Here is a 10230-nt window from a genome sequence, read left to right on the forward strand (position 1 = left end):
TTTCACTTATTATATATTATCGAAAATGTTGCACGAGGTAAAAATAAAGTGCCTAGCTCAATTTCTGCGTGACTTGGTCGTTTGCTTAATTGCTATGCGATAACCCAACGAATTAATTGCAGGTAATTAATACCGGCTCGTTAGTATGCGAGTAACGTGTTCCCGGTGTCTCTCACGTTTTTATCATTCCGCCGCCACATTCTCACCGGTGATTTCCTCAAACTCGAAATTACTCAGAGGTAATCACATAATCAATGATCGTCGGCCAATAATAGCGCGTATGGACTTTTAAAGTACGAGAGGAAGTAAAATTTGGAATGAGAATAGTAAGAAAGCAAATTTTATTAACAGGGTGATAATCACTCTTGTATTCGTTTTTTCAACGATTTGAAAGTGGTAATTGATACCAGATACATTCCTCGATCAATTTTCTTAGGTATGAGAATGATTCGGCTTCATTGCGCTATAGTAAACCCTTATTTGGTGGCACTCAATATTATCGTAAACACGCATCGCATACTCATATCGCGTGTCTCGTTGTACTCGAAACTCCACGTGCATTCGTAGAATTCATTCACGCACTTCACTGCAGTGTCCAAAACATACTGTCACGTTATGCTCATTCACGTATGCCATGCGTAAAGTTCATTCACCTGCAATATTATTTTTTATATTCACTTTTGCGTATCATTTTCAGATCTAGTTTAATCAATCACAATCATTTTTCTTTTATATTACGAAATATTTCTTATCGTTATTTCGTATGATTGAGAATTGCTATTTTGCATATACGGAATCACATTTTTGACAAGTAATTTTGAGAACGTGATTCAAAATATGTAGAAGCTGTTGTCCCGTGAGGAATTCGATTGCTGGAAAGAGGGCTTGAATGGGCGTTCTTTAGGTGGGTCAGAAAATGATAAAAACGCGATCGTAAGTGAGAGGACAGTGGGTGGCCTAGTGTATCGCGGACCTCACAGCGAGATTTTATGGGGACCTATAAAAGGAGCATACCAGCGAGGACTTTAAATGATCGCCGTCTAGTTGCTTGGACCCTGTCCAATAGTTCTCTATATCATGCCAAGATAAATAACGCGGACAGGGATGAACTGCGCCGGGACTTATTCTCTGCAACGAATCCATTGTAACAGTCTCACAATTCATTAGTGTCTGCTTAATGAGGATGGGAGGGAGTAATGTTACAGGTGGTGTTCCGTTTGAGGTATCACGTTTCCCTGAATAATGATCTCTGGAATTCTCTATGAAATCAATTACTGCGAACCTTCTTAAAAAATAAACAGACCGTTTTAAAAGTATCGAACGTATAATGAGATTGTTGAAACAACGAAAAGTTCAAGCAAAGTGAAATCTAACTAAAATACAATTTTATTCTTTTATACCAAAGAAACCTTCGCCAATCTAATAAACATTCAATGATTTTAACAGTTCTGTCGATAATTAAAATTTGAACTTATCACACTGGTTTGTAATTTGTTTCGGCAGGTACCAGACATCGGAGCCGAGTTAACCGGTGGCTGTTACGGTTTCGCGGCGAAATACATGCACTGGCCCGAAGAGCTGCTCGTCGGTGGTGCTAAGCACAATAAGACCGGTCACTTGACCCGGGCAGCTGCGCTGCAGACCGTCGTGCAGCTGATGGGAGAGCGAGAACTTTACGATTTTTTCGCGGGCACCTACAAGGTACACCACATCGACTGGTCCCAGGAGAAGGCGGCCCAAGTGCTGGAAACCTGGCAACGAGCGTTCAGCAATCAAGTGAAGAAACATTTGGACACGAACGGATCGGCCCCGTACAATTTATACGCGTTCAGTACGACCACTATGAACGATATCCTTGGGAAGTACAGCGAGGTGCCCGTTATGAAAATCGCTATTGGCTGCGCACTAATGGTTAGTGGTAAATTTACAATATTTTTAATGATTTACAATTCTATATGCACCTTGCACTTTTAAGGAATATTACACGACGAATTCGTTATTTTAAGTAACGAAGGATTGTTCCTTTTGTTTCAGGTACTGTACGCAGGTATAGTCCTGCTGCGATGGAAAGATCCAGTGCGCTCGCAAGCTGGCGTCGGTATAGCCGGCGTGATGCTAATCTGCGCGACGGTGGCGGCGGGTTTGGGGTTCTGCGCCCTCTTAGGAATCCCTTTTAACGCGGCGACTACCCAAATCGTTCCGTTCCTAGCATTGGGCCTCGGCGTTCACGACATGTTCCTATTAACGCACACGTACGCCGAACTCTCGGTGAACGAAGTGCCCAGCGGAGAGCAGACGGGAGTCGTTCTGAAGAGAACCGGCTTATCCGTCCTCCTGGCAGGAATCTGCAACGTATCCGCTTTCTTCGCCGCTGCGATAATCCCGATTCCCGCGCTCAGAGTCTTCTGTTTGCAAGCTGGCATACTATTGCTGTTCAACCTCGCCGCTATGCTGCTGGTTTTCCCTGCGATGGTCAGCCTTGATCTGAGGAGACGTCGTTCCGGTCGTTCAGACATTTTGTGTTGTTGCCTGCCGTCGAACGCTGGGAGGAACAGGTACGCGAGTAGAACGGGCAACGGCACTGCTAAACAAACGGTAACGAGGGCGATTCCACCTGAGCGTCGCGAGACTTGCACGCAAATCTTGACGTCGCAGAACGCACAGAACGAGTCCTGGGTCGGCGGTAACATCGAAGTGGACTCGGATAAACAGTGCAGCGAGGAGGATACTCTAACGGGATGCAGCCAAGACGATTGTCTCAGTTTCTCACTGACGCAAATGGCCGCGAGGCATTACGCTCCGTTTGTTACGAGACCAGCGACGAAGGTGTTCGGTATGATGATCCTAATCGCGGTGCTGGTCGGCAGTGTCTGGCAAGCTGTAAGAGTGAACGACGGGCTGGAGTTGACTGACCTGGTCCCGCAGAATTCGAACGAGCACGCTTTCTTAGCCGCGCAAGCGAAACACTTCGGTTTCTATAATATGTACGCCGTTACCCAGAGGGAATTCGAGTATCCTAACAATCAAAAATTGCTGTACGAATTCCACGAAGCTTTCATGAGGATAAAGAACGTGATAAAAAATGATAACGGCGGTTTGCCCGAGTTTTGGTTGAGCCTGTTCCGAGACTGGCTTAAAGGATTGCAGAATGCTTTCGATAAAGATTATAGTAGCGGTTGCATTACTCAGGAGAGGTGGTACAAGAACGCCAGTGACGAGGCGATATTGGCTTACAAACTATTAGTTCAAACTGGCCACGTTGACAATCCTATCGATAAGTCGCTGGTCACTCAAGTCAGACTCGTCGATTCCGAGGGGATCATCAATCCGCGAGCTTTTTATAATTATTTGAGCGCGTGGGTGTCGAACGACATGCTGGCTTACGGTGCCTCCCAGGCGAATTTAAGGCCTGAGCCGAGGCAGTGGATTTATACCAACGATCACGAGCTGAAAATTCCAAAGAGCATGCCATTGACATACGCGCAAATGCCGTTTTATTTGCATAAGCTTACGGACACGAAAGAGATCACCGAGCTAATCGGCAGCGTTAGAAAATTATGCAAGAAATTCGAAGAGCGAGGCCTTCCAAATTTTCCTTCCGGTATTCCTTTCCTCTTTTGGGAACAGTACATGGATTTGAGAAATTGTTTGGGTATCGCTCTGCTAGCTGCTTTAACGGCCAGCGTTGCTGTCGTCGGAATATTGTTGCTGAATTTTTGGGCAGCAGTGTTGGTCGGAACATCTCTCGCTGCCGTCGTTCTACAGCTGCTTGGGATCATGGGCCTCTGCGATATAAAACTTAGCGCCGTTCCGGCTGTTCTTCTGGTGGTTAGCGTAGGAATTGCCGTACACTTTACAGTGCACATTTGTCTGGTTAGTATAAATATAATTNAGATTATAGTAGCGGTTGCATTACTCAGGAGAGGTGGTACAAGAACGCCAGTGACGAGGCGATATTGGCTTACAAACTATTAGTTCAAACTGGCCACGTTGACAATCCTATCGATAAGTCGCTGGTCACTCAAGTCAGACTCGTCGATTCCGAGGGGATCATCAATCCGCGAGCTTTTTATAATTATTTGAGCGCGTGGGTGTCGAACGACATGCTGGCTTACGGTGCCTCCCAGGCGAATTTAAGGCCTGAGCCGAGGCAGTGGATTTATACCAACGATCACGAGCTGAAAATTCCAAAGAGCATGCCATTGACATACGCGCAAATGCCGTTTTATTTGCATAAGCTTACGGACACGAAAGAGATCACCGAGCTAATCGGCAGCGTTAGAAAATTATGCAAGAAATTCGAAGAGCGAGGCCTTCCAAATTTTCCTTCCGGTATTCCTTTCCTCTTTTGGGAACAGTACATGGATTTGAGAAATTGTTTGGGTATCGCTCTGCTAGCTGCTTTAACGGCCAGCGTTGCTGTCGTCGGAATATTGTTGCTGAATTTTTGGGCAGCAGTGTTGGTCGGAACATCTCTCGCTGCCGTCGTTCTACAGCTGCTTGGGATCATGGGCCTCTGCGATATAAAACTTAGCGCCGTTCCGGCTGTTCTTCTGGTGGTTAGCGTAGGAATTGCCGTACACTTTACGGTGCACATTTGTCTGGTTAGTATAAATATAATTTTATAATACGATTTCATTTAATTCATAATTTTCTATTTTCTATTTACCTTTTTTTATTTATTTGTCACAGAGTTTTGTTACGAGTATTGGAAGCAGGGATCGGAGGATTCGTTTAGCTCTGGAACACATGTATGCCCCCGTGATTCATGGAGCGTTGACGACTCTGCTGGCAGTCGTGATGCTAGCCTTCTCGGAGTTCGACTTCATCGTTCGATATTTCTTCCTGGTGTTGTTGTGTCTTATCGGGATCGGTCTGATAAACGGACTGTTCTTCTTCCCGATTTTACTGTCCCTGATCGGACCATCTCCAGAGGTGATACCGAACGACCATCCGGATCGTATTTCGACGCCGACACCGCCTGCCTCGCCGATCGTCAGGAGATCGAAACCGCCGGCGCCTCCCAGGAGATCGTACAAAATTGATAACGCTAGATTGCATGCTGAACCCTCTTTGACTACGATCACCGAGGAGCCCAACTCGTGGCACAGCACGCAAGAGTCCTGTATCATCGTACAACCGGAATTGAAGGTCGAGACGACGTCAACTTGCGGTAATCAGGTACGTCTTCCGTTTTGTAATATTTTTTCATAGTTATTTCTTTCCTGAAAAATACACATTTGAGGGTGTTTTTGAACATCTGTTGTTTGCTTTCAATTTCCATGGCTGTACCCCAGATTACTTGATTACCGCTTACGCGCGATCCGAAGCATGATTAACGTGTGCGCTTTTGTTTATAACTAACAGAACTGTAGCGGATCAGATACAAGCGGGTCTAGTCGAATGTCACCAGTGACGTCCACGTCTCATATCACTACTAAGGTTACTGCCACAGCTAATATAAAGGTCGAAGTTCATACACCGTTAACCAGTAAGTATCTCTTGTAATTTCAGCGATTGTATATGATAAATTTTGCACAAAAACGGTGTTTTTACGAGGTACTGATTTCTATGTAAAAATTATTGTAGGCACAGTGGATCGTAGCGAGAAATGCAGGCACACGACCTCCACTAGCCGAAGGAGCTCGCGCTGCAGTGCGAACGTTAATGCTGGGGAGTCTTCCGGTTCCAGTTCTGAACCGGATTCAGACTCTAACCCAAACAAACACTAATAATAAGTACCGGGAGGACCGGCAGCTACTGCTCAAATACCATGCAAAGCGGGAACACACAGAAGGCTGACTAGGATAGATTTATATAGTTTCCTTTCCTCTATCTCTTTTTAGTAAAAAAGAAAAAAACGCGTAGCGATGCGCGAGTAACGAAAAGCGTTACGACAAACTGACTTTATTCGCGTTCCTTTTTTTTTTGTCTTAACATGACACGTTTTAGTTTCCTGAACCGTACTTAGATCGTACGAAGTCCGTTCACTGCCTTTTCATATTAACGAAGAAACAGAGTTTGCGGATGAATTTCGAATAACGTTCAGAGTTAATCGCGTGCTCTCGCATCGCTAACAATGCAACGTGCTTGTCCTCTTTGAATCGAAGAGCTAAAAGTATTATATCTCAGAAACATCGATTTTAATACTCACTCACTGAATCGATCACGTGCGGTGATACGTTGTATATTGTATAAGTATTCTCAAAGACGCATTTATATTTCGTGTTTTGTTCATTGAACGCGAGGCACGCGTACGAATCTAACGTATCCGCGGTTTATTTTACGCGTGTTAAATGTGTGAATAGTTTATTGAGATGAATCCGATGGTATTTTTTAACGAATAGACTTGAGAGAGCACGTCGAGGAAAATGCTTTACTACGCTCTGTGGTATACGACGGTTTCCATGAAACTAAAAGGATATTATTTTACGAGGTAGGCAAATTTTTGTTTTTACGACTGCGTAATTATTAACGGCGAAGGCTAACAGAAAGAAAAGCAATAATGCGTTTCATGCGCCTGTAACTGTTTTCCTAATGACTCTTCCTATAAAGTCCACTACGCGCGATGAACGTGTACGTAGGTAACGTATTTTTGGAAAAATGTTTAGTCGAAAATGTGCGCCACTTTTTCGAGATGTTTTCTCTTTTATAAGATACAAATAGTATTATTATACACACGATGCGTGCACCGAGATTGTCGCGGACAATAACGCACGATCCTTCTTTATAGAACGATTATAAAGTACACTTTGTATAAGAGACCATTGATACCCACGTTTTTGGGTAATTAAATGGCCGGGCGTTCGTGGATTACGTTTACGTAATGTTGTTAGGGACGACTTCTGATTTAGAAGTGATTACGAGCAGTGTAGTCTTTTCATTCGCGACATTCTTGCAAACTCACCTACAACGCGGTGCCTTAAGAGAAATATGAAAAAAACGATAATTAAAAAAAAAGAAGAATCTCGAGGAACTACTATTTATTTTATCTAAGCGGTAACAGTTAACGTGGCAGTGTGTATGTATATGACATCGAGCGATATATTAAAACTAAAATCTATTTATTATTTATTTCTACGTCCTCACTTTGATATCGTATCATCGACTATTTAAAGCGATTCGTTTTGTACAATGTCTTTTATCTCGTATGATAATTTGTAAAAATGCACTTGATTATTTATGTCGCTCTTTATATATTAATATTTTTATATAAAATCGTTACTTAATTTAATAAAAATAAGTCAATCTCTATCCGATTCGTACCTCTAATGTATAAATGTGTAATATATTATTCCGCAGTTTAAATATATATAGAGAGATCTACGTTTACAATTTTTCTCGAATAGACAATTTATCGTCAGAATTATGTACAATCAGAGGAAGTATTTTTAAACGTGAAGTCAGACCTGTGAACGTATACAGAACGCGGATAACGTATTTAATGAGAAACAGATGCTCTATTGTAGGTGTAGAATTTTTATTGTGCATAAAAAGGAAGGTTTTTCGTAAGGAGAAAAATAGTCAGTGTACCTCCAATTGCGTGCCCAAAGCAAAGTTATAAATCCTCTTCGAATGCGATAATTATCGTGTAATGAAACTCTACGTGCCTTTCGTGGTAATCGCGCCATTAGAAACCGGTAGCTTTCCTGACTTTAAAATTTAATGGGAGGTGCAACAATTACCTTACTACTACTTTTAATATCATAGAAGCTAATTATTTTTATATATTGAATATAGGAGCAAGTAATTGTATGATTTATAATCGTCATTTGTACATAAATATAATTATAATATTGTAAAAGTTCAAAATATACTTAATTCCTTCCTCCGCACTCCGGAAACCGTCTGCTAAACACTTGGATTATTTTTGCCATTGGAGAAATAAATTTATTGTCATCTACTTAATTTTTTTTTTTCTACTAAAAAGTTAGTTTATTAGAACCCAGTAAATTAACAATGATATTACAATACTTTCGTTCATTAAGAAGATTAAGCGCTATACTTAGAAATATCGTTCATTTTCATATCTGTCCACATAGATACAAAATAAATCACAATTATTTGTAATATTAAATCAAAACTTTTTGTGCTAATGATTAATCCTTCGGCTCTAGACGGCTTTCACTAATAAACAGTATCGTTGCGTAAAGGCAACCGATGGTCCGCAAAGTTTCTCTTCAAGATCGTATATAAAAGTTTCTTGGTAATTGCATAATAAAATCTTGGTATAAATCGTTATCGAACGCGAGAACAAGATAAAAACGGGGGTCGTTAAAACGGTCCGTGTTAAAATTTTATTTTTTGTACAAGGGGGCAAACTACATTACGATATACAATCCTCTCGTACGATATAAAAATTTTATATTTTCTTTACGATCTCTTTTACGATTTTTATTTCAAGCTTCTCTTTCCTATAACAAAGGCACTTTCACTTATCTTGTTCCCGATCGAAGCATGTATGCATTTAATTACGTTTAAAGAAGAGGAAAAAGAAAGGTCGTTCGGTTGGTCGGTTAGCGCCTTGGTTTCGGTGCCCGCGAATGTATCGGCTTGTTGTGCAGCATGTGCTCGCATTTGGGAATGTGACGCTCGGCAGCGGCCTGGTTGAATCTCCTCTTGCAATGGGGACACTGAATGTAATCGCAATTGTCGCTGACCGGCGGCGGGGGCAGGTCGCTGAGTTTCCCACCCGCGGCCAGATGCGCCTGCACTTCCTTGGCCGAGCGTATGGCCTTGATGAAGTCTTCATGTTTACGACGCCAGTTCGTCTTCACCTCCGGTTTCTTCGATCTCTGAAACGTGACAACCGACCACCGTTCCACTCTTTACAAAACGGTGTCCCTCGTCCTACTTCTTATTAAAGTGAGATCAGAAGTTGCGGGTAGACAAGGGAAAATAGGACAGGGGACGGCGACTTGAGATTAGGATAAAATATATGTATACTGACCTCGAGCGGCTTTTTGAGAAGACCCTTTTTATAAAATGGCTCGATGTCGGTGCCCTTTACTCGAAACGCTGTCGTATCGAACTTTTTCCTCTCTTTTTGAGCTGTCTTTGCACATATTTGCTCATGAAGGGTCACCCGGTCCTGTGCAAAACGGCGGCCGCATATTTTGCAGGGAACCAGACTATCGCTGGAGCAATTAAAAATTCATTTTCTAAAGAGCTACCTATTGTAGAACAGTAATTTTATCCAATTCTTCTTGTACATGACGAAATAAATTGAACGCCACGAAAGTATTATCGTTTCTTTATTTCTAATCGTAATATTCAATAATTTCGTGATCAGAAGGCAATTACTAAATTCTTACGCGGCGGCTGGACACGGTGGAGTTTTGCCAGAAGTTGATCCCCTCTGCGATACTGAAGCAGAAGTTGGTGTCTTGGCTCTTGTAGCCAGTTTGCTTCTGATAGTGGTTGTCTGACCCTGCATCGAACTGCCGTTAGAGGTGGACGGAACTGACGAGGAAAGTCGACCTGACTGCGTGGAAAGGATCTGTTTCTAATTAATATAAACATCAGACGCTACGTAACTGATTAAAATTTAAGCAAAGGCAAAACTACGTAATGACAATAAATATTTTAGTAATTATTCTAAGTTTATTTAAATATCAGCTTCGAAGTACCTGTTAATGACACTGTATAATTTAGCTGTTCGAATTTAGCGAACGGGAAACTGAAGAATTTAGTTTGCGAAAGTTTCAATGAAACGCGAGCAAAGGGAATCCATGTGATACAGTCGGACTTCGATCAACCGGGTTAATTGGTGTCAAGGAGCAGTAGACATTTTACTATGTAAATTCTTCTACTTACTTCTCTTCTATCTAACTTCGAGTCGTCGCTGAAAAATTGCGCACGGCATTCGATTCGAACTATTCGCGCGACAAACTGAACAGACTTTTTGATTAAAAATGAATTTGAAAGATTTTATTTTGTATGTAGTTGCCAGATACAAATAAGGTCTTATGCCATTTACTTCTAAGTCCACTCGTTAAGGAATAATTGATGATAAATGAAATAATTAATCGATTAGTCCTGAAATGTTCGAGATAGAAGAAAATTGTATTTTCTCAGGTAGCAGTAGTACTTACAACTTTTATTCGAAGCATTCTTTGAAATTTTGAACAAAAAGAAATTTTTATTTTTTCGATATTTTATCAAGGGGTAATTAATTATTGACGCTGGCGAAAAGCTTTTTATACAGACGTTGTAGGCACTGACATCCTC

The 10230-nt window shown here is 41.7% G+C and overlaps 2 protein-coding genes across 13 annotated transcripts in view; one reads left to right on the top strand and one right to left on the bottom strand.

Annotated features, from left to right (window-relative positions):
- Positions 1-8036, top strand: part of ptc (protein patched) — a 36680-nt gene extending 28644 nt beyond the window's left edge. For 2 of the 5 annotated variants that reach the window (XM_026812487.1, XM_026812497.1), the window contains 6 exons: positions 1504-1911; positions 2035-3197; positions 3929-4604; positions 4693-5181; positions 5368-5491; positions 5587-8036. In XM_026812487.1, the coding sequence (XP_026668288.1) occupies positions 1504-1911; positions 2035-3197; positions 3929-4604; positions 4693-5181; positions 5368-5491; positions 5587-5732 (3006 nt within the window). In that variant the 3' untranslated portion in view covers positions 5733-8036. Of the gene's footprint in view, positions 1-1503; positions 1912-2034; positions 3874-3928; positions 4605-4692; positions 5182-5367; positions 5492-5586 lie in introns of all 5 variants that reach the window. The other 3 variants (XM_026812491.1, XM_026812489.1, XM_018023019.2) reach the window with 3 other exon arrangements.
- Positions 8037-8283: 247 nt separating this feature from the next.
- Positions 8284-10230, bottom strand: part of LOC108623920 (uncharacterized) — a 29259-nt gene continuing 27312 nt past the window's right edge. For 5 of the 8 annotated variants that reach the window (XM_018022827.2, XM_026812461.1, XM_018022790.2 and 2 more), the window contains 3 exons: positions 9315-9505; positions 8951-9137; positions 8284-8795 (listed from right to left, as the gene is read on the bottom strand). In XM_018022827.2, the coding sequence (XP_017878316.1) occupies positions 8517-8795; positions 8951-9137; positions 9315-9505 (657 nt within the window). In that variant the 3' untranslated portion in view covers positions 8284-8516. Of the gene's footprint in view, positions 8827-8950; positions 9138-9314; positions 9506-10230 lie in introns of all 8 variants that reach the window. The other 3 variants (XM_026812471.1, XM_026812468.1, XM_026812483.1) reach the window with 3 other exon arrangements.

The sequence above is a fragment of the Ceratina calcarata genome, unplaced genomic scaffold, assembly GCF_001652005.2.
Source record: "Ceratina calcarata isolate Rehan_Ccalc_2016 unplaced genomic scaffold, ASM165200v1 scaffold115.2, whole genome shotgun sequence".
In the NCBI taxonomy this organism is placed as follows: domain Eukaryota; kingdom Metazoa; phylum Arthropoda; class Insecta; order Hymenoptera; family Apidae; genus Ceratina; species Ceratina calcarata.